The sequence below is a fragment of the Monodelphis domestica genome, chromosome 1, assembly GCF_027887165.1.
Source record: "Monodelphis domestica isolate mMonDom1 chromosome 1, mMonDom1.pri, whole genome shotgun sequence".
In the NCBI taxonomy this organism is placed as follows: domain Eukaryota; kingdom Metazoa; phylum Chordata; class Mammalia; order Didelphimorphia; family Didelphidae; genus Monodelphis; species Monodelphis domestica.
This window is the reverse complement of record NC_077227.1, coordinates 52,700,982-52,728,076: the sequence shown is the minus strand read 5'-3', so window position 1 is coordinate 52,728,076 and position 27,095 is coordinate 52,700,982. Positions and strand designations below refer to the sequence as shown.

At 45.0% G+C, this 27,095-nt stretch overlaps 1 protein-coding gene and 1 long non-coding RNA gene across 3 annotated transcripts in view; one reads left to right on the top strand and one right to left on the bottom strand.

Annotated features, from left to right (window-relative positions):
• The window catches only part of CDH23 (cadherin related 23), a 655,553-nt gene that overhangs the window by 151,497 nt on the left and 476,961 nt on the right, over positions 1-27,095 (bottom strand). For both annotated transcript variants that reach the window (XM_056799300.1, XM_056799301.1), the window contains exons 21-27: positions 25,939-26,046; positions 19,670-19,859; positions 18,746-18,891; positions 13,454-13,673; positions 11,894-12,046; positions 5,399-5,512; positions 2,401-2,549 (exon numbers count right to left, since the gene is read on the bottom strand). In XM_056799300.1, coding sequence (XP_056655278.1) covers positions 2,401-2,549; positions 5,399-5,512; positions 11,894-12,046; positions 13,454-13,673; positions 18,746-18,891; positions 19,670-19,859; positions 25,939-26,046 — 1,080 coding nt within the window. The remainder of the gene's footprint in view (positions 1-2,400; positions 2,550-5,398; positions 5,513-11,893; positions 12,047-13,453; positions 13,674-18,745; positions 18,892-19,669; positions 19,860-25,938; positions 26,047-27,095) is intronic.
• LOC130454563 (uncharacterized) lies at positions 24,142-26,212 on the top strand. Its single transcript, XR_008912198.1, has 2 exons — positions 24,142-24,498; positions 25,904-26,212. It is a non-coding gene; the product is annotated as an uncharacterized LOC130454563 (long non-coding RNA).

Sequence of the window (27,095 nt, the reverse complement as noted above, 5' to 3'; positions counted from 1 at the left end):
TTTTTTTTTCCCCTTGAACAGTATTATTGGTTGAAAAAAAAATCTAATTATTTGAGAATGGAATATGGGCACACAGATGTCTATCTGATGGAAGGACCTGCTGCCTTCCTCTTGAACAAATAGGCTAGCCTTGACCTTGTTAATGCCCACCCTTGGCACAGAAGCAGACACCTATCTATAGCCAATGTGGAAAAATTCTGCTCTCCTCTCTGGAGTGACTGCCCATGCTGGCTGGAGATGTGCCAGGCAGCCCACCGGGCACACACAGAAACCAGGTGATCTAGGGGTCTATGAAATAGGGAAATCTAAGCTCCAGGCTCTGGGATACAGTAAGGCTGACCAGAAAGTAGGAAGGTCTCTTCAAGCCCTAGAAGTAGTTTGTGGATCCACAGATGTAGAGCTGGAAGGAATCTTAGAGGACGTCTAGCTTAATTCTCTCATTTTTCAGAGAAGAAAGTGAAGCCCAGAGACAAGAACTGATTTGTCCTTTAGGTATTAAGGGGTGGAATTGGGATTTGAACTCGGATCTTCTGACTCCAGACCCAGTGCTATTTCAGGAGAGAAGGCGCTTAGGAAAAGTCTCATTTTTGTGTGTGTTGAGGGAGGAGGAGGCATTTGGATGTTTCCAGGCAGGATGGAAAGCTCTACAGCTGGCAATTCTGAGCAATGGAATGTCAGCTTCTTGCCTGGCTTTCTGGGAACCTCCCCATCCTGTGCACATGGCAAGATAGGGCTGGAAATTCCCTGCCTTCCTCTGTCCCTTCTTTCATGCCTCCCTCTCTCTTGTCCACTTTGAAGTTTCATGGTCCCAGAGGAGCTGACCTCTGTTCCTCTCCCTGGTCCTGGCGTAGGCTAGTGTGGGTACAGGTGCAGCCTCCTTCCCCCAGCATCCTTATTTGAGACTGAGTAGCCCTCCCAGGATACGTTGGAACAGTTAGGCTTGGCCTCACTTGTTGGCTTGGCTTCACAGTCGGAAACCCCAGGGCGATGGTTGAAAACAGTCATTCATTTCTCAACTCATCTCTCGCTCCTCACCCCTGCCCCAGCAGCCCAAGTATCCCTGGATATATGGGTGTGTGTGTGTGTGTGTGAGAGGGCGGTGAATGGAATTCACATACACCCCCCTAATTAAAAAAAACTGAACAAAAAAAACAAAAAACAAACCCCCATTCCTTTTCCCCCCTCTAAGATCCTCACCACTCTCACTCCTACCAGTTTGGCAAAGGGGCCCTTTCTTCCCTCAGGCCTGTTTACTTCCCTTGAGGAAAATTATAGCCAAAACCCTGATGAAAGCATCTCTGTTCTGGGCCATGACTGAATCCTGGCTTGGTCCTCCCTCTTATCTCCTCCCTTCCGGGAAAATTTGACATTCCTACCACCCTCCCTTTCTTCCTCAGCTGGGAAGCTGTCACTACCAATCTGGATTGGCAGAACTCTCCCTAGGCAGGGAAATCAAGGGTAGAGAAAGAGGGGCAACGTAAAGGGGGATCATCCCCTCCTGGCGGAGCCACGGGTGCTAAATGGAGAGGCCAGCAGCTGGGGCCCAAGGCCTTCCAGAGCTGGGTCTGGCCAGGGCAATAGAGTGTCAGCTACCTTTGTTTCCTTGTTTCCTTCCTTCCTTCCTTCCTTCCTTCCTTCCTTCCTTCCTTCCTTCCTTCCTTCCTTCCTTCCTTCCTTCCTTCCTTCCTTCCTTCCTTCCTTCCTTCCTTCCTTCCTTCCTTCCTTCCTCCCTCCTTTCCTGCTTTCCTTCCTTCCTTCTTCCTTCCTTCCTTCCTCCTTTCCTGCTTTCCTTCCTTCCTTCCTTCCTTCCTTCCTTCCTTCCTTCCTTCCTTCCTTCCTTCCTTCCTTCCTTCCTTCCTTCCTTCCTTCCTTCCTTCCTTCCTTCCTCCCTCCCTCTTGTGGTCTCTCTCTCTCTCTCTCCTACCCCCTCCCCTATGTCTTCCTTTTTAGACTCAATACTATGCATTGGTTCCAAGACAAAGAGGGGTAAGGGCTAGACAATAAGAATTAAATGACTTACCCAGAGTCACATAGCTAGGAAGTATCCGAGGCCACCGTTGAACCCAGGACCTCCTCTCTCTGACCCTGACTTCCAAACCACTGAGCCCCTTAGCTGTCCCCACTGGCTTTATTTCTAGTCTAATTTCCCAGATTCCTTGTCCTCCCAGCCTTTCCCCAAGACGTTGACTTTTCTTCTTCAGGACTGAAGACGAGGGCTGCAGAGAGGATCTTGCCTCTGTCCTCTTTGTCACATCCCCCACTCCCACCCGATGCCACTGACTTTTCCTCCTCAGGACTGAGGATGGAGGATGAGGGCTGAAGAGCCTGTCCTCTGTCTTCTTTGTCCCCCGTCCATGCCCGCCCCACCATGGCTCTGCACCAGAGTCATTGGCCACCTGCCTGCACAATGCTGCTGCCTTCGGGGATGTCCTCAGGGACGCTGGCCTCGTAGCTGCTCTGCAGAAAGATGGGCCGGTTGTCATTCACATCCAGCACAGTGACATATATGGTGGCCGTGCCTGTCCTCCGCTTCCCTACAGGGCCGTTGTCTGTGGGGGGGACAGAACAGAGGCCCGGTCAGATCAGCTGCTGCTGGGCTTCCCGGGGCCCTGGGGACAAAGGAGACCCCCTCTTGCTACATCAAGAGTCCTGAAGACAGCCAGCCAAGTGTGTAGAAATCCTCCTGGGTGTTCCCCACCTGGCTGCCATCTCAGTCATTGCTTCAGAGTTGGAAGGGGCCTGAGAGATCATCTCACCCAACACTCTCCCTTTAACAAAGCACTGAAGCTTAGAGAGGACAAATGATTTGCCCAAGGTCACCAGGATTTGAACTCAGGGCCCGTGGCTCCAAAAGCAGAGCAGCCTCTTCATTGCACCACAGCGCCTTGTAGGATGTCAACCATCCTTGTGCCTTGCTCAGGTAGGCACACCATAGGCAGGTTGTCTGACCCACCCTGGAGCTCTGACCTCTGCAGAAAGGTTCTAGGACCCCAGGCATCCTCAGGACGGATGGCGAGCGTGGAGGGAGACATTTCCCGCTGAGACCCCATTAGAGATCTCTTCTTGCTCACCTCTCTCTTTTTTTCTTCCTTACTCTAAGAATTTGGGACCTTTTCTCTTCCCAGGCAGTCTGGTGAATTCTATGGATCCCTTCTCAGGAGAAGTGTTTTAAATTCTCAAAATAAAATATATCGGAGTACGAGGAAACCAGTTAGGCTGAAATACAGTTATGTAAATATTAAAAAAAAAAGCTTATGGACCCCAGGGCAAGAGCCCCTTGGCCTAGAGAAGGCCAGAATAAAGCCAAGACCTTCCCCTAAGCCTCTCTGACCATATTCTTTACTCTTTTTTCCCTGGCCTCAGTTTCTCTTGGCTGGGAGAGCTGAGGAATCCCTGAGGAAGTCCCAGGGCTGCAGGAGAGCCTGATGGCAGTGAGGAGGGAGGCTCAGACATATAAGCCTACCAGGAGAAAACTCCCAGAGAGTGGGGCTGGGGGGCTCATCTGTGAATGCGGCTCCCCATCCCACAGGGGTCATTGACCACTTTGTGTTTCTATTTTGAAAGAAGTCATTTGTAAATAGGAAAATAGGACAGGATCATAAGTGATTATTACTGTTATTATTATTATTATTAACGACAACAACAGGGGCACTGACCACCTGAATAATGTCAAGGGCCAGTAGAAGAGCCATTTCTATTCACGCTAAGGAAGGTAGCTGGAGAGACCTTGGCCATGGAGATGCTCTCCTGGGGGGCATCACTCCTGCCATCTAGCCTGTACCACAAAAGCTGGCATGGGGCTCGGATGGAGATGAGGTGATTACTGTTCTTTTTAAAATTGATTAGCCCCCCCCCCCCCCAGTTCCACATAGAAGCCATTTCCCCCAATTGTTTTCTGACATTTTAGGATTCCGATTTTCTCCCTCCCTTTCTTCTACCCTCTCCCAAGGTAGCAAATAGTTTGATGTGGGTTAAACTGGCATTTCACACCACACATTTCCATATTGTTCATGTCGTGATAGAAGACACATATCACATACAATAAAAAATCTCATAAAAGAAATGCTTTGATCTGTACTCAAGCTCCAACAGTTCCTTCTGCAGCAGTGGAAAGAGGTTGTTGCTTTTCTCTGGTAGCCCCTGACTGTCTTGTGCCTCTTCTCCATCAGGGCTGCTATGTGTTTGGGGTACATTCTTGCCTGCAACCTGTACCCCTCGGCTGCAGCCCCAGGATGCTCATTTCCCCTGCCTCCTTGGGGTTGCCCAGGCCTCTAGAGTTCCCCTCTATCCATGGTGGATCTCACTATAGGGACATGGACATCAGCGTGTCCAGAGAGAAGGCTCCAGCCAGCCTGGCACTGAGCCGCATTGGCAGTGCCAGGACATGGCAGAGAGCTCTCCCTGGCAGTGACAGAGCTCTCCTGGGGATGCCTGAGGAGAAAATTCAGGCTTGTTACCCTCTGGGGAGTATAATGATCCCTTTGGAATTAAAAGGATTTCGAAAGATGGGCTCTTAGGGAAAGGATATTAGGAGGAAGAAGGGTGGGCTCTTAGGGACTTCCCAGCCCAGAAGGCTTTCTTAGATTCTCCCAAATGATTATATTAACAGAAGTTGGATCCCATCTGAAGGTAGAAATCCATCAGCTGCTTAGCAGTTGCCATCCAGGGTGTAGGCAAGCCAGCCTAGCTTAAGCAAAAAGGCATCCTGAAGGAGATAGAGGCAGTGAAACCACCCCCATCACTTTGACCTCTATTTCCCCTCAGACTCTGATGGAGAAGCCCAGCATCTTGAACCCCAAAGCCTTGGGAATGGCCATGCTTCCAGGTCAACACCTTCAATGATGACCCTATGGAGATCTGCTCTTGGTCAGGTGCCGCAGTAATAGCTACTGAACTCATAAGAGAGAGTTCTTGCCATTGGAGTCCTTGATGTGTCAAATGGCTCAACATCAGAAAGGGACATGGTTTTTATCAGTAGAAATGGGCGTAAGGAAGAAGCATCAACATCTGCCTCCCTGATGAACTCTAAGGACCATGGACCATTTCCACTGGACTCTCAGAGGAAACCTCTCTGGTTAGAATGTAAGCGCCTGGAGGGCAGGGTCTCTCTAACTCTTCAGTTTCCATCCCCAGCAAGAAGCCCACTGTGTTTGGGGTATATTGAAGCACTTATTCATCCATCTATCCAAAGGCTATGTGGGGGCAGGTGGGATTCTGGGCCAGAACTGGGTCTTGAGCTTGGCTCTTTCTCACTGGGGATGGGGAGGGAGGGTACAGCGGAGGTCCTAAGACTGAGCCTTAGGGAAAGATGCCTCCTATTCTCTTTGCTCTATTAGAAAGAAAACGTTGAAATTAGTTTCTTTGTCTGAGCTAACAAAGAGGGATGAGGGACACATACCAATGGCCTCCACGATCAGGGTGTATGCTGCGGTGGTCTCTCTATCCAAGTTCACCACTGTCCTGACCACGGCGTCTCGATAGCCAATCTTGAATTTACCATCAATGTTTCCTCCTGCAGGGAAAAAGAGGATGAAGATGTTTAAAGATAGAAAAGAGCCCATTGAAGGCTATGGATCCCCAAGAGAGGAGCCCTTTTTTGAGGGCAGGCATTCAACCTCATTTTTGTTCTGAAACCTTTGGGCAGTCTGGTCCTAAGCCTTTGGACTCCTTTTCAGAATTGTGTTGTAAATGCATAAAATAAAATACAGAGGATGGCAAAGGAAACCAAAGGTTAGTGAAAATAAAGAGCAATTTTATTTTTTACTTGTCCATGATGGGAGAGGGTAAGCCCAAATTTTAATGAACATGGTGGCAGGCATTTTTTTACATTATAATCATTACACTGGGTATTAGGGACACAAAGACAGAAAGAAAAATTGTCTTTATCCTTAAGGAGCTTACAGTCTATTTTGAGGATATATTTAAAGAGAAAAGAAAATGTAAGATAATTTGAGTGAAGAGAATACTAATAGCTAGGGCAGTGATGGCAAACCTTTTAGTGCCCAGATTACAACCCTCACACCACATGTGAGCCCCCTGCCTTATGCCAGACAGGGGAGGGAGGAAGTGCTCCAACTCCCTCCGGCAGGTGTGTCACATGTTTGCCAACATGGACCAAGGGGGATCTGGAAAGGCTTCCCTTGAGCCTTGAAGAAAGCCAAAGGTTATATAATAGGCTGAGATGAGGAAGGGGAACATTCTGGGGACAGGAGCACACTCTCTCCAATGGCAGGAGATGCAATGCTGAGCTCAGAGAAGAGCAAGTAGGTATGTTTGATGGGCGTATGGTGAATGGAGATGAATGTGAATGATGTCTGATGAGTATAGAATCTAGCTGAGGAGTCTGAATTTTATCCAGAAAGTAATGAGTTATTGGATGCTTGAGTTTTGTACTGGGGCTGAGACATTAGAAAAGTAGATTACTAGAGAAGAAAAGCACTTTATAAGTTGAACCATAGGATATTAGAGATGGAAGGGACTGTAGAATGTGCAACATATTATTAAACTCAAAGGGTCCTTAGAAATGATGAAGTCTAAATTTTATGTGAGGAAACTGGGATTCCGAAAGTTGAAATGACTAGCATGAGATTATATGGCTGAAGCAGAATTTGAATTCGGGTCTTCAAATTAATTCAATGGAACAAATTTATTAAATATTTTTTATTGATAATTGTTTTACTACATTTTTATTAAGTACCTACAACAGAAAGGACACTATGGAGTTAACAAAGATGAAAATAACATACTGCCTACCCTTGATGAGTATTTCAATCAATTTTGGAGATAAGGCAAGTACACAAATGACTGTTATAAGACAAAAAGTGATGAGTATGTAAAAGAGATCAAAGGGCAAAATGTGAGTGATTTGGAGAGGGAGGAATTATTTGAGCTGGAGGGTGGGTGTGACAAGAAAGGATTTATGGAGAAGGCTGGAGGGTTGGGTCGGTCAGTCAGGGAGCATGTAGTAATGTGCCAGGCACCATGCGCTGAAATGGGCTTTGAAAGAAGAGGATTTCAGAGATGTCAGAATGTCCCCCAAGTCTGAGGAAAGGAGAACAACTCAGTATTGCTTGACAGCTGGAATAGCTTCCAAGTCCTACTCGAGTGGCCTTCCCATTGCTTGATGATTCACCAGCTTGAACTTCACAATTAAAAACATCTTGCATTCAAATCTGGCCTCAGACACATCTAGCTGTGTGACCCTGAACAAGCCACTTAACTCCAGTTAAAGCCTAGCTTTTACCCCTCTTCTACCATGACTTAGTATCAATTCTAAAACTGAAGGTAAGGGGTTAAGAACCAAAGAATATGGATTGAATGCTCCTGAGATCCAGCACTGAGTAGGAAGGATGAATGGGGAATTGAAGAAGTGCTGGGAATGGGGGTCCAAGTGTCAGAGGCAGGAAACGGGGTTCAGAAACAACAGTATCTTCTTAAGCAATGAGAAAAAACAATGGGTCAACCCTTATCACTAAAGGTCCAAATATTTGGTCAAGGCAAAAAGGAATGTGCTAGAGAAAAAAATGGGGGAAATGGACCTCAGGGTCTCTTTGCTTTCCATATTGGCCCTACTATGACTGCCCATGGGGTCTACGGCCACTTATTTCCCTTCTTGGGACCTCAATTTCCTCTGCCATAAAAACGAGAGGATTCAGAGAGATGGAAGGTCTCGCCCATGCCACTGGGATTAAGAGACCTGGTCAAGGGGCAGGCAGTGTGCTGGATTCTGGGCAGCAGAGGGCACCAAAGTACAAGTTTTGGCCATGTTTGGAAGAGTCTCACAAACATCTCTTAATTGGGGAATTTTTTTCTCAAATCCTGGTATAACACAACCCAAGGACTAGAAGAGATCTTAAAGAGTCTATGAGGTCTCAGCTCCTCGCAATGAGTGCTGGGATACTTTGGGGGCATTGTGGAGACCTAGATTCACAAACTGTTGAGATGAACTTTATTGGGTCCAAATGGTCACAGATGAGAATCATCAGGTCATCTGTTGAGCTAGTGTCTAGAACCCCAGTGTCCTGATTCCTTAATGACAATGCCCAATTATCTGATGTCTTCAGGACAGCCTTATGCATAAGTGTAGTAGACCATCACCTACTTGAGGATTCCTAGGAGAAAGAACATGGTGACAAATTCATAGTAGGGTGAACATATTATCTTCCCTCCTCAAGTTTTCCTACATGATTTTGACTCTCCTAGACTGGAAGCTCCTTGAGAGCAGGCACTGCTTTTTACTTTTCTTTGTATCCCTACAACTGGCACATAGTAGGTGCTTAAAAATAAGTGCTTGTTGACTCATTTTGCCCTATTTTCTTAACACACTTCTTGAAGATAGGGGCTGTATCATTTCCCATTTTTGTATTGGGACATAATACTGTGCTCATAGAGCCCACTTAATACATGAAACAAAAATGAATGAATAACTGAAGATCTATAACTTTCTGAGAGCAAGTTTTATCATAGGAGAGAAATGATTACACAAGGTGGTGGGCATGAAAGAGAGGATAGACGTATTATACCATGATAATGGGAGAAGGCTGCAGAAAAGAGAGACTGAGGGAAATGAAGACAGGCTTTAAAATTATATTGAGGGCTGGTCCTAGATGTCTTGATGTTCTGTGGTCTGCTAGACCCCTCTTCCCATCTGTGACTTGGGGGAAGTGAATGAGAAGGTAGAAGAAGTGGTGATTATAGTGGGGAAGAGTAAGGAAGATGGGCATGTGGGTATTTGCACCTGGGACACAGGGTAGATTACAAAAGTTGATTGACTGGACAAGGTTGAAAGTGAGGTATGGATTTAATACCTCTCCCTCTCACGTATGGACCAGTAGGTTCACAGTCTTAAAGGGTGGGAAACATTATGCTATAGAATTCAATTAGATGAGTAGGACCTCTGGGAAAGGCATTCATAGAATATCAGGGTCAGAAGACCTCTGAGATGCAGAGGTGCAGATGCCATTAAAAAAAAATCTCTTGCCTTCTGTTTTAGAACCAATATTAAATATTGCTTCCAAGGCAGAAAAATAGTAAGGGATAGGCAATTGGAATTAAGTAATTTGTCCAGGATCAGTCAAACAACTAGAAAGTATCTTAGGCCACATTTGAACCTAGGACCTCCTCTCTTCATGCTAGCTCTCTATCCACTAAGCCACCTAACTTTCCCAAGCAGACGCCATTTTGTAAAAACTAGTTTCCTTCAAGTGGTCCTCCGATCTTTGCTTGAAGGCCTCTAGAGAGGAGAAATGTTGCCACCTCCTGAAACAGTCTATTCTAGTTTGGGAGAATATTAATTATTAGGAAGTTTCTTCCTTTACTGAGCTGGAATCCATTTCCCTACAGCTTTTGGTTGTAGGGCAAGTTCTCTATGACATCCATCCAAATAGCTGAAAGAAGTTAATATTCCCCCCCCCCCCCAAATCTCTTTCCAGACCAAACTTTCCTAGTTCTTTTGCTCAATCCTAGGGTCTTGTCTTGGGGTTCTTTGCCATCCTCTGTCCTCCTGAAAGTACAGCATCCACGACTGATCAGACTACTCTGGGTGTGCTCTCGCCAGGGCACAGTGCAGAGGGTCTATCTCCTCTCCCACTGTGAGCATTGATTGTTTCTTCTTCAATGTGGCCCAAATGGGTTAGCATTTTTATTTGCCATGTCACATTATTGACTCACATTGAGTTTTACATTTCCCTAAACCCCACTGGGACCCTTCTCACCTACAATGTTGTCTAGCTGTATCTTCCCCATTCTGAATTCGGGAAGGTTGACTTTTTGAGCCCAAATACATTCTATATTTATCCTTATTAAATCTTAGCTTATTTAGAAAAGGCCCATCATTCTCTTTGTTGAGATCTTTTTGGCTCCTAATTCTGTCCTGATTTTGGATCCCAATTGTGGCATCCGATGCGTCAGCCATCACCCCTCCCAGCTTTGTGTCATCCAAATACTTGATAAATGGGCAAGTCTTCTCTCCTCTTTTTGGTCATCACTTCAAACTGCTTCCCTTTAAGCAACTGCTGGTATTATGGACTCAGACAGGGTTCAATCCTGCCTTTGTAGTGTCTTTTGTTTCAACCTCCTTCCCTCTCTTCACGCAGCCATCATTCTAATTCAGGCACCAACTCTTCTCCTATTACAATAGCTTGCTAATTGGTGTCCCAGCTCCCAGGCTCTCCCCTCTCCAGCCCACTCTCCACACTGCTGTCCAAGCCAAGTGATTTTCCCAAAGTGTGGGTCTAACCGTATTATCTGTCCTCCTGAAGGGGCTGGAGTGGTTCCCTGATGCCTCTCGGACTGAATGACCCCCCCACCCCCCTTTGGCATATAAAGGTGTTGTAGCCTGGTTTCAGCCTCCATCTCCAGTTCTACCAGACCCCACATCTCCTCATGCACTCTCTGGGCTGGCCAAACTGGCTCCCTTGTCTTTGCACACACAGGACACTGTATGTTCTGCATCTGTGCCTTTCTTTGCACATCCAGGCCATCGGTCCCCAAGGTCTGGGGTGGGTGCATGCCCTGCTCCACCTCTTAGAATCCTGGGCTCCCCTCAAAGCTCAGCTTAAAGGGTCTCCTCCTTCTTTTGGGACCCCCTTCACTCTAGCTGCTAATGCAGCTCCTGCCCTTGGAGAGACCTCCTGTTCACATTGCACATATCTGGTTAATATTCACTGGTATAAAGCTTTTAGCCCCACGAGAGTGGGAGCAGAATTGCTTTGTAGGGGTCTGGATCCCCAGCACTTAGCACAGTGCCCAACACATAGTAGGAACTTAAGAAATAGTCTTTGGGGGCAGTGAGGTGGCTCAGTGAATGGACAGCCAAGGTCTAGAGACCAGAGACTCTGGGTTCAAATTTGACCCCTGACACTTCTTGCTATGTGACCCTGGGCAAGTCACTTGACCCCCATTGTCTAGCCCTTACCACTCTTCTGCCTTGGAACCAATACACAGTATTGATTCTAAGACAGAAGGTCAGGGTTTTCACAAAAAAAGAAAGAATCATTTCGGAAGCGGTTCATTCTCCTTCTTACTATGCTGATGCTAAATCTAGGCAAAGGAAATGACAATAAGAATAAGAAATATTTATATACTGTGGGAAATCTATACCTGGAGTCCATGAACTGCCTTTTAAACATATTTTGATAACTCTCTTTTTTCTTTAAATGTTTTTCATGGTTACATGATTCTTGTTGTCTCTCTCCCTTCTTCCCTCCCTTCTCCCTGAGGTGACAAGCAGTTTCACTGGGGATAACTCTACTCAATATTATTGGTCTCCTTTGTCATCTTCTATGTTTTATTTTTATGCATTTAAAAATGGCATTCTGGGAAATAGTCCACGGGCTTTACCAGGCACCGACCAAAGTGCCCATGACCCCCAAAAGGCTAGTACTTTCAGGTTGGCAAAGCCCTCTATGTAAGACAGGGCTTGGAAGAACCCAAAGTAAATCAGCTTGAGGCCAGAGAGGTACCAGCCAATTAGATGTAAAAATGTATGTATGCAAAAGGGAAACAACAGTAAGTTACAAAACCCTATGGTTGGGGCAGCTAGGTGGCATGGTGGATGAAGCTTCAGGTCTGGAGTCAGGAGGACCTGGGTTCAAAGCTGGCCTCAGGCACTTCCTAGCTAGGTGACTCTGGGTGAGTCACTTAACCCCAATTGCCTAGCCCTTGCCACTCTTCTGTTCTAGAATGGATACTCAGAAGGTAAAGGTTTACAAACAAAACCAAACAATGAGAGAGATGCCCAATTTGGAAGTTTCACCCCCTACCAAATTCTCTAGGCATTCATCGAGTCCACCAAAGGGAAGGAGGTGTATTCCTACTCAAAGGATGGGATACCAAAGGGCCTGGGGTGGTCATGGGTTGGCTGCAAAGGAGCAAATGAGAGGAAAGCAAGAACCTGTGATAAAGTAACTGAGCTCAGCGTTGAGTCCCACATCATTGTCCGTGCAGTTCAGCCAGACCACTCGGAAATCCCGGGGGATGTCCTCCAGCAGGGAGACGTTGTACACGGCTGGGAAGAAGGTAGGGGTCTCATCGTTCACATCCAGTACTAGAACCAAGACAAGGAGAGAAGACAGGGTTGGTTTTATAGCACAGCTTTCTATAGGAACTTTGTATTAATGAGGGCTCTAAAATAGTTATGGGAAACACAGAAAAGTAGAGGAAGACAGACCATTCCTCTCTCCTTCCACCAATGTCACTTATCTGGCCAAACAGTCAATTAACATCTGGTCAGCCAACGAGGACCCGAGTTGTTTGTTTCACTGTTGCTGGCTGAGCCAATGCTCCTGGAGGTCTAGTTACATAGTGATGGGAGATACAGGTTACATTGGAAGACCCTCATTGAACATGAGAAGAAAGTCACGGGATCTTCATTTTATGGAAGACAATTCTGAGACACAGAGTGATTGAGTGATATAGTCAAGATCGCATAGTTAAGTGTCAATTGGGTCCTAATGAATATAGTAACATCAGAATTATTCCTCTCATTGCCAACAAGCCTAGGATCCTCCCTGTGGGATGCTGAGGGATTTGTAGTAGGAAGATCTGGTTTTTCTCTTCCTTGAGTTAAAGATTATCCCCAAAGCATCTTCAAGATCTCAGTATGACTCTGCCATCCATTAACTCACTTAAGTCCTTTTTGAAGTGCTCTGACTACCACATGCTTCTTCTTTGAGGTAGGAAGGGTCTTGGGGATTTTCTTATCAAGCCTCTAAACTCACAAATAAAAGGCACAAATGTCAAAGACACACGGGAGACACAATGCAACCTTCACAGTGAATGTTTTTAGGTCTTAGGACCCCGAGTCCTGATTTAATTCCCTTGCTGATGTCTGGGGAGTGTGGGACAACCTCCACTGGGTAGATGGAGAGTTCCTGTCTTCTTTAATACCTATACATCATGGCATTCAGTAAACGTCCTCAAACCAACTTCAATAAGAGAAGAGATGAATTCTAGAGTTTGCTATGCATATACTCATGAGAACATAGATACATTTTTAATAGGCTGGTATTCATTATTTCCCCCCCAAATTTTACCAAATATCCCCTGTGCTTCTTCATATTAACTTATACTCCCTAGGGGTATCTATATTCTAGATAAGGACACTTTGAGGCAAATTGAGCAAATTCTCATGATGCCAGGCCCCTAGGGAATAGGCTGTTCCCAGAGGGGTTATGGTGGACTTGGGGCTTAGCTGCTAACCAGTATGGTTTCCTTTGAGCCTAGCAGGACCACGAACCCTGTACGTAGAGGAATCGGAGAGGGAAATTTCTCTATTTGCCTTTTTGCAGGGATAGGCTCTATAGCACTGACCTAAGACCTTAAATATTCTGAGAGTAGTCTAGTTTTCTGGAGATAGGTCTAAAAAGACCCTGGGAAAGGTATGCCACTTGTTCCAAATGTCTACTCTCTTGACCCCATTTAAGTCTGGATCCATGGGGATGACTAGACTAACCTCGGATGGTGAGAGTGCTGGTGGAGCTCTTTGTGGGAGTGCCAGCATCACTAGCCACTACCCGAAGATAGTACTCTGCAATGCGTTCCCGGTCCAGCTCTGTGGTGGTAGTTACCACCCCACTGCTGCTGTTGATGACAAAGTCCATGCGGGGCATGCCCACCTGCATACGGTAGGTCACCAGCCCATTCAAGCCTTCATCCAGGTCAATGGCCACCACCTAAAGAGAAGAATAGCCAGACATCAATATTACGAGTATGAGATAATCTCCTACCTATCAGATTGGCCAATAAGACAGTAATGGAAAAGTGAGAAATGTTGGAAGGAATGTGGCAAAATTGGGACACTAATGCATTATTGGTGGAGTTGTGAACTGACCCAACCATTCTTGAGGGCAATTTGGAACTATACCCAAAGGGCTATAAAATGTGCATACCCTTTGATCCGATAATATCACTACTGGGTTTGTATTCAAAAAAGATAAAAAATAAAAAAGGGAAGAGGATCTATTTGTACAAAAATATTTATAGCTGTTCTTTTTGTGGTGGCAAAGAACTGGAAAATGAGGGGATGTCCATCAATTGGAGAAGGGCAAAACAAATTGTGTAATTTTTGTGTAAATTTTGTGTAAAATATTGGTAATAGAATACTATTGTGCAATAAGAAATGATAAGCAAGATGATTTCAGAAAAATCTAGAAAAGCCTACATAAATAGATTCAGAATGAAATGAGCAGAACCAGGAGAACATTATACAGTCACAGCAATATTGTGGAATGATACACTGTGATAGACTTAGCTACTCTCAGCAATATAATGATTCAGGACAATTCTAAGGGACTTATTACAAAGAATGCTCTCCAGCTCCAGAGAAGAACTGTTCAAATCAGAATGCAGATCAAAGTATAAGATTTTTCACATTATTTTATTTGTGTTTTTATTTTTGTGCTTGTTTTAATATGAGTATTCTCTTACAATAATGATCCAGGTGGAAGAATGTTTCGCATGATCATACACGTACAACCTGGATCAAATTGCTTATCATCTCCAGGAGGTGGAAGGAGAGGGAGAGGATCTTATAATTTTGAAAAATATATGTTGAAAATTATTATTACATGTAATTGAGAAAATAAAATATTAAAAAAGAAAAAAGAGAGTATGGGATAGGCCCTGATTTTTGGCCCCCTAGATCACTGATGCTTCCTTTGGATTTTCTGGTTGTTCCATTTAGACTCAATGAAGACTTTATTTCCTTCCCAACCTTGGCTCTTAATATTCCCTAATTTAGACCTAACTCCAATCAAGCAAACGACAGGAAAAAAAGCATCATTACTATTAAAAAACCCCAACCTTATAGCTTCCATCTTAGAATTAATAATGTGTATTGGTTCCAGGGCAGAAGAGTGGTAAGGGCTAGACAGTGAGTGTTAAGTGACTTGCCCAGGGTCACACAGCTAGAAATCATCATTGCTATTTAATTCCCAGATTCACTCTCTGTAGGGCTTTCTCTTGGTTGTGAAAATCATGGACTTTGGGCTAGGGTCTATATAGTAGTGACAGAGTAGGGTTCAAGACAGGTAGCCCCCTATATGCAATAGGAAGACAGCGGCATAGTGAGCATTTTTAAAAATAAATGCACATACTCTTGAAGCCACAAATTTCCTCTCTCCAAGGCCCACAGGCAGCTCTTTTGTGATGCAATTCAATTTGAGTTGATTCAAGTGAGATTTCTCACTTTGTGCCAGGCACTGTGCCTTGAGAGGGAGCACCAACAACTTGATAGTGGCAATGGGATGGGGGAGAAGTTGGAGACGGCGCCAAAGAGGAGGTGACGCCTGGATGGAACCTACAGGAAGATAAGGGAGCTCAGGGAAGAGGCGTTTATTCTAGGCAAGGGGCACAGAAGAGATGCTGAGTTTGGGGAGCAGGGAGTCATCTAGCTTAGCTGGATCTGATAAAATTGTAGCTTCACTAGAGTCAGCGTCTGAGGTCTCACTGTGGAGAGAGGGAGGTAACCCTGTGTGGATCCTCAGAGACTGTGCTGTCCATTGTGCAAGGCTTTGATTGAGCTGGTAAAATGGTGAGGATAAGCAGGGAGCAGACTGTTGACTGGACATCTGCTTAGCTTTATGGGGTCCGGCTCATGGGCAGGGAATCATTCTTTTTGGCCACAGCAACACTTAAAGACATATTTGGGAACCTAATGTAACAACACGTTTTTTAAAAGAGTGTAAGTACAAGTAAAGCTTGTTAACATTCCCATTTAGACGGCTGGATAATAACAATTAGACCCGGGGAAAGAAAGCCTTCTAGTAAGGTTTGGGATCTGTATCAGTGGAGGGAAAACCACCTTGATATAATGCGAGATGTTTTGAAGTAGTGAACTAAGTCAAATGGCAAGTGTTAACTTTGAAGACTTGAAGCCTCTTCTGGCCACTAACACGGGGCAGGAAAGGCAATTTTCTTTAAAAAAATTTTAGAAACATTTTTCTTTTTAATATTATTATGAAAATTGACCAAAATCAACCTAAGTATTTCCATATACAAAAGAACAAAGAAAAAGAGTATGGTATGTATGCATAAATCTCTATTACGTTCACCCTCCCCCCCCTTTAAATTTAGAGGCAGCTAGGCTATGGTGGTGTAGTGTGCAGAGCGCTGGGCTTAGAGTCAGGAAGACCTGAGTTCAAATTTGACAGTAGACACTAGCAGTGTGACCCTGGGCACATCACATAATTCTTTGCCTCAGTTTTCTCATCTGTCAAATGAGCTGGAAAAGGAAATGATAAACTATTCCAGTATTTCTGCCAAGAAAACCCCAAATAGGGCCAAAAAGAGTTGGGCACGACTGAAGTGACTGAACAACAATAGTGAGGTTATACAATTGATAGAATGCTGGGCTTGGACTCAGGAAACCTGAGTGTGAATCTTGCCTGAGATACCTACTAGCCATATGACCCTGGACAAGCCCTATTTCTTTTTCTGTGAAATGGGGAGAATGACAACAACCACATCCAAGGGCTAATAGGAGGACAAAATGAGATAACCACATGCAAAGTGACATCTAGATTTTAGTTATCATTATTTAAAGAATATGTTAAATTTAAACCTAGCAATTTTGACACTCCTGCTTGTTTGTGTCTCCTGAACTTCCAGGGATCGATTGATTGATCAATTGATCTATCTTTCTTTTCTTCTTCCCTCCTTTTCTTTTATTCATTTTCTCTCTCTCTTTTCTCTTCCTTCCTTCCTTCCTTCCTTCCTTCCTTCCTTCCTTCCTTCCTTTCTTTTTCTTCCTTCCTTTCTTTTTTCTTCCTTCCTTCCTTCCTTCCTTCCTTCCTTCCTTCCTTCCTTCCTTCCTTCCTTCCTTCCTTCCTTCCTTCCTTCCTTCCTTCCTTCCTTCCTTCCTTCCTTCCTTTTTCTTCCTTCCTTTCTTTCTTTTTCTTCCTTCCTTCCTTGATCTTATCTTTTCTTTCTTTCTTTCTTTCTTTCTTTCTTTCTTTCTTTCTTTCTTTCTTTCTTTCTTTCTTTCTTTCTTTCTTTCTTTCTTTCTTTCTTTCTTTTCTTCCTTCCTTCCTTTCTTTCTTTTTTTCTTTCTTCCTTCCTTTCTTTCTTTCTTTCTTTCTTTCTTTCTTTCTTTCTTTCTTTCTTTCTTTCTTTCTTTCTTTCTTTCTTTCTTTCTTTCTTTCTTTCTTTCTTTCTTTCTTTCCTTTCTTACTTTCTTTCTTTCCTTCCTTCCTTTCTTTCTTCCCCCTCTCTCTCTTTCTTTTCCTTCCTTCCTTCCTTCCTTCCTTCCTTCCTTCCTTCCTTCCTTCCTTCCTTCCTTCCTTTCTTTTTCTTCCTTCCTTCCTTGATCTTTTCTTTCTTTCTTTCTTTCTTTCTTTCTTTCTTTCTTTCTTTCTTTCTTTCTTTCTTTCTTTCTTTCTTTCTTTCTTTCTTTCTTTCTTTCTTTCTTTCTTTCTTTCTTTCTTTCTTTCTTTCTTTCTTTCTTTCTTTCTTTCCTTTCTTCCTTCCTTCCTTTCTTTCTTCCTTTCTTTCTTCCCCCTCTCTCTCTTTCTTTTCCTTCCTTCCTTCCTTCCTTCCTTCCTTCCTTCCTTCCTTCCTTCCTTCCTTCCTTCCTTCCTTCCTTCCTTCCTTCCTTCCTTCCTTCCTTCCTTCCTTCCTCTTTCTCTTTCTTTCTTTCCTCTCTCTCTCTGTCTCTGTCTGTCTGTCTGTCTCTCTCCCCCTCACTTTCTGCCTTAGAAACAACTCTAAGGCAGAAAGGCAAAGGCTAGGCAAATGGGGTTAAGGCACTTGCCTAGGGTCAGACATCTAGGAAGTGTGTGAGGACATATTTGAACCCCAGTTCTCTTGACTCCAGGTCTGAAGCTGTCTCCCAGGACTCTATTTTCAAGGACACACAAATGCACTGTCTGGACTCTATTTGGCGGCTACCACCAGCCTCGCTTCTGGCAGCTCTTGGGTTTGTCCCCAGTCCCCACATCTAGCCTAGGGCAGAAGCCTTTCTACCCTTTCCATGAGACAAATTGTGACCTACAATATGTATTTTTTCTAGATAATGAAGAGGAAAGATTTGCACCAACTAATCCTGAAGCAGGTGTTTCTGATGAATGCCAAAGTCAATAGAATATTCAGTTAACTCAAATTTCCTGTGCATTTCAGCTCCAAGCACACAGATTTTACCTATTAATTTCATCCTCAGGGGTCACTAGATGGTTCAGTGGATTGAGAGGCAGGCCTAGAGATGAGAAGTTCTGAGTTCAAATTTGGCCATACACATCCTAGCTGTGTGACCTTGAACAAGTCACTTAACCCCCATTACCTAGCCCTTACCATTCTTCCTCCTTGGAACCAATTCTTACACTTTATTCTTGGGCAGAAGGTGAGGATTTAAACAAAACGTTATACTCATTTGCATCCTTAGCTTCTCTCCCATCAGACTGTAAGCTCCCGGAGCCTTCCAGGCCATCTAGGTCAACCATACCTAGATCCACAATCTTAAGCACTTCTTGTTATTGCCATGATCTCATCTTGGTTTCTGTTGTTTCAAGAGCCACTGACTCTCCAGCTAGACTGTAGCCCCTGGAGCTCAGAGGCTTGGTCCGCCATGTCTTTCGTATACCTCGTGCTACAGCACGGGGCTCAACGGCAAAGCCTGGATCAGTACTTGGCGGTGGACCAGACTGATTGCTCATGGCAGGGTGAGAGAGGGGGAGACCATGAGAGAAAGCTTCAGGGAGGAAGGAGGACTTGTCCCAGGAGCTGGAACTCTTTCTGGACATGGCTGACTTACGTGGTAGACGGGGACCCCAGCGAGGGTGCCTTCCAACACCTCGGCGATGGCGGGCAGGTTCTGGAAGGTGGGATCATTGTCATTCAGGTCCAGGAGGTTTACAAAGACTGTGGCACTGCTGGTGGCTCTCAGAGGGGGCGTGCCGCCTAAAAGGAATTAAGAAAGGAAGGAAAGGGGGAAATGGGGAAGGAGAAAGGAGAAAGAGAAGAAGGAAAAAGAAAGAAATCATTTAGAGGCTACCGATGACCCAGCGGATAGCGCATTGGGTCTTTAGTCAAAAAGACAAGTTCAAATCTATCTATTTTTATTATTTACAAATCTTTATTATTATACAAAAATTATTATTTACAAAAAATCTTACTATATTTACTAACTATATGACCCTGGGCAAGCCACTGAACCCCCAACGTTTAGTCCTTACCATTCTTCTGCCTTGGAACCAATACACGGTATTGATTCCAAGATGGAAGGTCTCCCTGGTGCTTAGCTCTTTGGCTCAGGATATAGTATGTCCTTAATAAATACTTGTTCTCTTTCCTCCCTTCCCATTTCAAATGGTTCCTTGGTAAGGAGTGAGGAGGAAGGGGTGGAAAGGTAAAAAGGGGTTTATTAAAAAACCAGGGCAGGTAGAAGACTCTGGGTCTACCCCCTCGTCCCCAAATGTCTCTCCAGCTCTGTCTAGGGTTCGCTCGGATGAAAGGGCTGGGAGAAGAGGCTAGATGGAGAGTCCCCCAACAGGGTTCCCACCACTGCAGTGACAAGAGGCACAGCACCTCCACAGGCAGGGGAAGGAGCCCAGGACAGAGCAAATCCAGCCATGGCTGCACTCTCAGTGCTGGGTATCCCCACTGTCTGGGTCTGGCCAAGGGTGGTCCGGGGAGAGTGGAGAAGGCTGGGCCAGGGGAGGGGAGGAGGGCGCCTTACAGTCAGTGACAGAGACGATGATTTTGCGCATGAGTTCTGCCTCTTCAGGGTCAGGATTCTCACGGTCCAGCATGACGTTGGTGGTTCTAATCTTGCCTGTGGTGCTGTTGATGCTGTAGAACTTGTTGGGAGGGTGAATGCTGTAGACCAGAGTGCCGTTCTCTGCCAGATCGGGATCCACCGCCACCACCTATGAGAAGAACAGAGAGAGCATCATTAGCCTCGTCCACTGGGGAAGAGAGGGATGGGCTGCTTTAACAATTGGCTCTCCAAAAGCCCGACAAACTTTTCAGTTTACTCTGCATTATTAATATTCTCTCCATCATTTTCCTAAGCCTAGATGGTCAATAAGATAAGAAATTAAACCCCGATTTGTAGTGTTTTCCAGTTTCTAAGGTGCAAATATGATGAAAAAAAAATTTAAATCCTTATTTTCCATCTTAGAATGAATACTAAGTATTGGTTCCAAGGCAGAAAAGAGTGGTGAGGGCTAGGGCAACTGGGATTAAGTGACTTGCCCAAGGACACATAGCTAGGAAGTCACAATGAAAATTTAATGATTGGTTTTTATTTTTTAAACCCTACCATCTGTCTTAGAATCAATACTAAATATAGGTTCCAAGGCAGAAGAGGAATAAGAGCTAGACAACAGAGGTTAAGTGACTTGCTCAGGGTCACCCAGCTAGGAGGTATCTGAGGCCAAATTTGAACCCAGGACCTCCCATCTCTAGACCTGATTCTTAATCCACTGAGCTACTTCAATTCCCTTTAACAACTGGCTTTTAACGAAGAGTCAGTAATAGTTTCCTCATCTGTAACATGAGGAGGTTCGACAAGGTGGTCTCCAAGGTCTCCTTTGGCTCTAAATGTAGGATGCTACAATTTTTGCGAAGCCACTTGGGTGTAGGTGCCCTGAAGATCAGGTACCTGTTTTGTGGTCCTTGGGAAGTAATATCTTGAAGTCCCAAGTCCATCCTATAAGCTGCCTTTGTATAAGGAGCTTTGTCGTTCAGTTGTGTCTGACTCTTCCCATTTGGGGGTTTCATGGCAAAGATACTGGAGTGGTTTGCCATTTCCTGCTTCAGCTCATTTTACAGATGAGGCAACTGAGGCTCACAGAGGTTAAGTGACTCACCTAGAGTCACCCAACTAATACATGTTGCAGACCAGATTTGAACTAAGGAAGTTGAGTGTTCTATCCACTGTGCCACCTACTGAAAAAACAAAACAAAAACCCAACAACTTGGGCTCTGGAGTCAGAGGACCTGGGTTCAAATCCTGCCTCCCACATTTGCTACATGTGTGACTTTGGAAAAGTCACTTAACCTCTGTGGTCCTCAGTTTCCTCATCTGTAAAATGAAGAGGTTGGACAAGGTGGTCTCCAAGGTCTTCTCTGTCTCTAAAAGTAGGGTGCTACAATTCTTGCTCAACTAAGAGCTGAACTCGGGTGCCCCAAAGCTCTCGGGTTTCCCTTTGGAGACTGTTCCCCTTGTCATAACCACTTTTTCCCTTGCTCTGGGGGACATTCTTATTAGCAGGACTATTTGCATAAGAATCAGCCCTTTGCAGCTTCAGATGGTCCTGCTGCTTTCCCAGGTCCTGGATTTCATCTCATCTAGGTGACACAACAATTATATCCGCAGCCACCAATTGTGATGTCAAAAGGCAGTGGTGGGATGACATTCAAGGGGCGTGTGGGAGGCTTTGGGCCCTGGGTCCAGGCCTGTCACTATGAAGGGGAGAAATTAAGTCTGGGGGAGAGCAATTACCCTATGGAGGAGTGAGGGGGCGAGCATGCTGGGCCTGTGCCCACCTACTCCTTCTGTTCTCCGGTCCCACAACTGGGCAGGGGAAGAGGGGGAGGCCTTCAGGATAGATGGCCCCCTTCATCTTCCAGTGCCTCCAGCTCCTTTGTGCCCCTGTCCCATTCCCCAGCCATGGGCTCAGAGGAAAATGGCCAAGACGTTTCCCTCTCTCCTTGGGAATTACAAATGGCGGAGTCATGGGTTCCCATCCCCTCCCCGCCCTCATTTTCTTCCCACCATCCCAAGAGGCCCAGCTGTATCATTCTGCCCCTGACCTAGGGACCAGGGATTGAGCAACATGATTTCTCCTGGATATCTCTCCTTATCTCTCGACTTCTCAACTGTTCTAGCCATCCCACTATCCCCTGAGGGGAAGCTGAAGTTTGGAGAGGAGAATGAGCTTTCCCAAAGCCACATTGCAGGGCTGGTTCCAGAACCCCAGGGTTCCAGATCTCAGCCAGGAGTCAAGGAGCTGCCCCAGGGTCAAAGCAAGTGGAGATGCCCTCCTCGAATTCACCCCTTGATTTTTTAGAGGCATCGCCAGCTTTAGAAGGCTAGAATAATGGTCCTCCTGGGAGAGGAGGGTCCAAATCCCAGAGGCTGGGCTCAGGACAGCCCCATCCTTAACCCTAGGACACTCTGGGATCAGCTCCTTCCAGTTACTTGATGTGGGACTTTTTTCTGCATTGGCAGCAGAATCTATTTCCTTCCCCCACCTAATCCCCTTCCAGAGGTGTCTCTGGGGCCAGCAGACCAGAACAGACAGATGGGCTGCTGAAATTTCTCCAGCTCCCATCTGCCTCCAGAAGTCCTGGGCAGCCTGGGAGCTGGGGAGTCAGATGTGGGAGAGGGTCAGGAGGGAGGCAGGTGAAGGTGAGGGCTGTACGCTGACCCTACAGAGACCCCAGTCTTCCCACCGAGGGAGATCGCTCTGACTGTGCCAGCACCTTCCCCATTCCTAGCTCCCATTCCCTGCTGACCTACGCAGAGGATGGTCTGGGAGCTGAAACTCTGGCTCGTCATCTGGGCTCTGCCCTGTTCATGTGCTGGGAAAATAGGCAGGCCCTTTGCTTTCCCTGAGCCTGACTTTTCCCCCTTACCAAAAAAGGGGCCAGCAGGGATTCCCATTTAACATTTTTATTTATTTGATTTTTAACATCCTTACCTTCCATCTTAGAATCAATACTATGGTTTGGTTCTAAGGTAGAGGAGCCTGTATTTTATTTTATTTAAAGAAACCCTTGCCTTAAAGTTTATAAAACACAACACTATTAGCTAGGAATTGTTTGCATTTATTATCTCCATTTAAAAAAAAAATCTTTACCTTCCATCCTAGAATCAATACTATGTATTGGATCCAAGGCAGAAGAGCTTGCCTTTTATCTTATTTTTAAAAATCCTTATCTTAAAGTTGATGAAGTACTTGCAACACTATTAGCTAGGAATTGTTTGCATTTATCACCTCTATTTTTTTAAAGCCCTCACCTTCCATCTTAGAATTAATACTACGTATTGGCTCCAAAAAGGAAGAGCCATAAGAGCTAGGCAATGGGGGTTAAGTGAGTTGCCCAGGGTCACACAGCTAGGGAGTGCCTAGGAAGGTCAGATTTGAACCCAGCATCTTCAGTCTCTAGGCCTGGCTCTCAATCCACTGAGGCATCCAGCTGCCCCCAGGCATTCTTATTTTGAGGATGAGGATAGTATGTCTCCTTGAACTCAAGGCTGAGGACTCAAAGGAATAGTAATTACAAAGTGTCAATGATTATTCCTTAGATGATAATTTTCCCTATACAATTCTTCCCCAAACAAAAATCATATCTGGAGGTACTAGGATAGACTTCTGGATCTGTAGTCAGGAAGACCTGAATTCAAATCTAGCCCCAGATACTTAGAAGCTGTGTGACCTTGGGCAAGTCACTTCACCTTAGTCTCAGGGATGAAGATAATAATAGCACCTGCTTCCCAGAGTTGTTGTGAGGATCAAATGAGATAGTATTTGTAAAGTGCTTGGTACAGTGCCTGGTACCCAGGAGGTGCATAATAAATGCTTGTTCCCTTTACTTCCCTCTTTTTTCTCCTCCTAACCACTGGGGAAAAAAAAAGATAAAGAAAGCCCTTGAAAGAAATATACATAGCCAAGCAAAACAAATGGTGATGTTGGCCATGTTCATGTCTCCTTCCACCCTTGGGATCCATTCCCTTCTTCCATCTTGGAAATGCAAGGGTCTTCTGGAATCATGATTGGCCATTGGGTTATGCAGCACTAATTGAAAAGAAAATCCTCCTGTGCTCTCTCATATTTAGGAGATGGCAGGATAGCTATTATTCTCCCCATTTCATTATTAATGGGGAGAGGAAAGCCCAGAAAGCCAATGAACTGATTTGCTCTGGGCCAAATGGAGAATCATTGGCTGGGACTAGACAGAGCTAGAACCTAGATTTTCAAAGTTCCAGCCTATTCCTCGCCCCCAGTGATGCCTTGACCTTCCCTCCTTCACATCAATTGTATATTCCCAGAGAGGCTCCTCCATACTCTGGTGGGATGAGCAGGTGACCTCAGTCCCAGAGAGGACCCTCCCCCCCTCCCATTGTAGTTCTGATCTCTGCTCGGGCTCTCTGGGGAGTTCTGGGCACTGGGGGGGGGTGGGAGAAGGGCCCCTCACCACCTCTCCTGTTGGATCATTTTGTGGATTCTCACCACTTTCTCCTTATTTATTTCCCATTTCACGCCCGTCATTTTTCTCCTGGCCTGACGGGGAATAATTCTCTCCCTCTCCCCTCTCTTTTATTTTGCTGGAGGGCTTTGAAAGGTTCTAAATCAATGCCGATCAGAGAGGTCCTTGAAGGAGGTTGCAGGAGAGTGGAGGAAAAGTTGGCCAAAAATCTCACTCACCAGCACGGGAATTCATCAGCACATTCCTATGTGGACCCACACATGTATGACCACACATCATGAATTCAGAAAGGCACATACAGAAATGCACGAGCCTATCGTACCCCTACATTTTAAATAGGCACACAAGGTAAGCCCATGTGTGAAAAGCAAACAGTGAATGGGTATTTGGGCACACTAGTGGACCCAACACCCTTAAAAATGAATGGGCACAAGGAGGTACCTAGGTAGCTCAGGAGATAGAGCAGCACGTCTAGATCTGGGAGGTCCTGGGTTCAAATCTGACCTCAGACATTTCCCAGCTGTGTGATCCTGGGCAAGTCATTTAACCCCCATTGCCTAGCCCTTACCACTCTTCTGCCTTGGAACCAATACACAGTATTTTAAAAAAATTATTTATTTTTACCAATTACACATAATAACAAATTTCCACATAAGTTTTATGAAATTATAAGATCCAAATTGTCTCCTCTCCCTTCCCTTCCCATCTCTGGAGGTGGCAAGCAATTCATTCCGGATTATATGAATACATAGTGTACATTCTTTTTTTTTTTTTTCATAGTGTACATTCTAAGATAGAAGGTAAGGGTTAAAAAAAAAAAGGTATTGCCCAGAGTTTTTGCCCATAGGCTGTTTAGCTACTAGGTATGCCAGGTGAGTTCTGTTGCCCCATGGGAAGTCTGAGAATGCTGAGGCCATCTCTAATAAGTAGCCTCAGGGAAGGTCTGATCGGGCTGGGTCGCTCTTTTTAAGATTTTTTAAGTCCTTACCTTCTGTCTTGGAATCAATACTCAGTATCGGTTCTAAGGTAGAAGAACAGGAAAGGCTAGGCAACTGGGGTGAAGTGACTTACCCAGGGTCACCCGGTTAGTAAGTCTCTGAGGCAAATTTTGAACCCAGGATCTTCCATCTCTAGGTCTGGCATACTATGCAATGAGCCATCTTGCTACTGCTGGCTGGCTGAGTCACTCTTGTAGCCAATGGCATGAACTCAGCTGTGTGTGTGTGGGGAACTATGGCTTTGGGGCAGGAATGGGGCCAGGTAGACACTACACCTTTGGACTACTAATAACCCAGCTGAGTAACTCTGGAAAGAATCACTTGAGCCCTTTCCTTCCTCCTCACACTTATTCAGATGTCCAGTCCTGCTGACTTCTCCTCCAGAACCTCTTTCATCTCCATTCATTTTGTCTGTTCTCATTGCTACTAGTCTGAGTTCAGGTCCTCCTCTTTTCTTATCTGGGCTATAGCAACAAGCTCATCTGTGTTTCCTTTTCCAATTAATCCATCCTTCACAATGCTGCCCTTGTAAATGCCCTAATGTGCTGCTCTGATTCCATCATCCCTTATTCAAAAACCTTCAAGGACTCTCCATTGACTACACATCCTGGCACACAAGTGCCTTTGCAATCTGGCTCTGATTTCTCTTTCTGCTATCTCACAATGTGCCCTCTTGTCCCTTACGGTTCTGCCATATTGGATTATTGACCCATCTCCCATCTTCGTCTTATGCTTTTGTCCTTGCTCTTCCCCAGGACTAGAATTTTTGACTCTATCTCTCCCAACCTACCGTGGTCACATCAGAATCTGGAGGTGTCATCTCCACCAGGTTGATGTAATAAGGAGCATCCTTCCAGGTGGGGTGGTTGTCATTGATGTCCAAGAGAGTGATGTTCACCTGGAAAGTGGAGGAAGAGAGCATGGGATGGGCGATTCTCCTGGGACAAATCTCTACCCAGCTAGCCTCATCCTCAATATTCATCGTCCTGTGGATTATTGGACAGGAGGATAAACAAACCACAGTCCGGTCCTGCTTAGTGCAAATAATAAATGACCCAAAGTGACTGTGTGTATTCAAACTCACACTATTCAGAAAGTTATCATTATGCTAAATATGGTCATTTGGTTCTAGTCCAATAGAAATATGCCACACCAAATTGGGACCTCACTGTGTTTTTTTGCCATTTATTACTGTTATTTTTAGAAGTAACAATAATTTCATTCTCCTTTTCATTCGAGTTCACATAGAAACAGTCCAGGCACATGTCACTATCCTGTTATTATTCTTTGATATTTAATGTTCTGTGTTTAATGCAATAATGACTACTGTGTAGAAGAATAAAATCACTGCTTTGGGGAAGTGGATAAAAGGATCGGGGTACAAGCATATCTTCTATAGGCTCCCTGAAAGCATCTTCAGGAAATCCCGGGCCCTTATGGAATGTCTGTGATGATACTGGGCCCTATTCTGTTTCTATCTGATTTTGATTCCATTCCATTTGTTTGGAGGTTAAATATTGTTCTTAAATTTTCATGGCTCAGGGTTGATATCCAGAGGACTGTGGGCAACAGTTCTTTCTGTGGTAATGGCACCGTTCCAGTAGTTTTTTGTTATTATGATTATAATTATTATTATTACCATCTAACATGCCCAGAATTTTCTGATAGGTCCATTCAACAGTCTAATGGAAAGCCATTTTTGCCTTCAGAGGGACCATTTGGAAATAGATCAGTTTCATGCCCTTAACTGTTAGTTTCTCTCTAATCATTCCAAAGCTGCTACAAACAAAGACGTGGGAATTGGGGGAAAAGTTGGGAAAGGGTCTTTAGTGGGGACCTCCTCCCTAGGAGGCTTTAATAAGAGGAAGGGCAGTCTCTGAGTACCAGGGGAGCAAAGATTTTGACCTGGAAGAGACCCACGTCAATATTCTTATTTGACAGATGAAG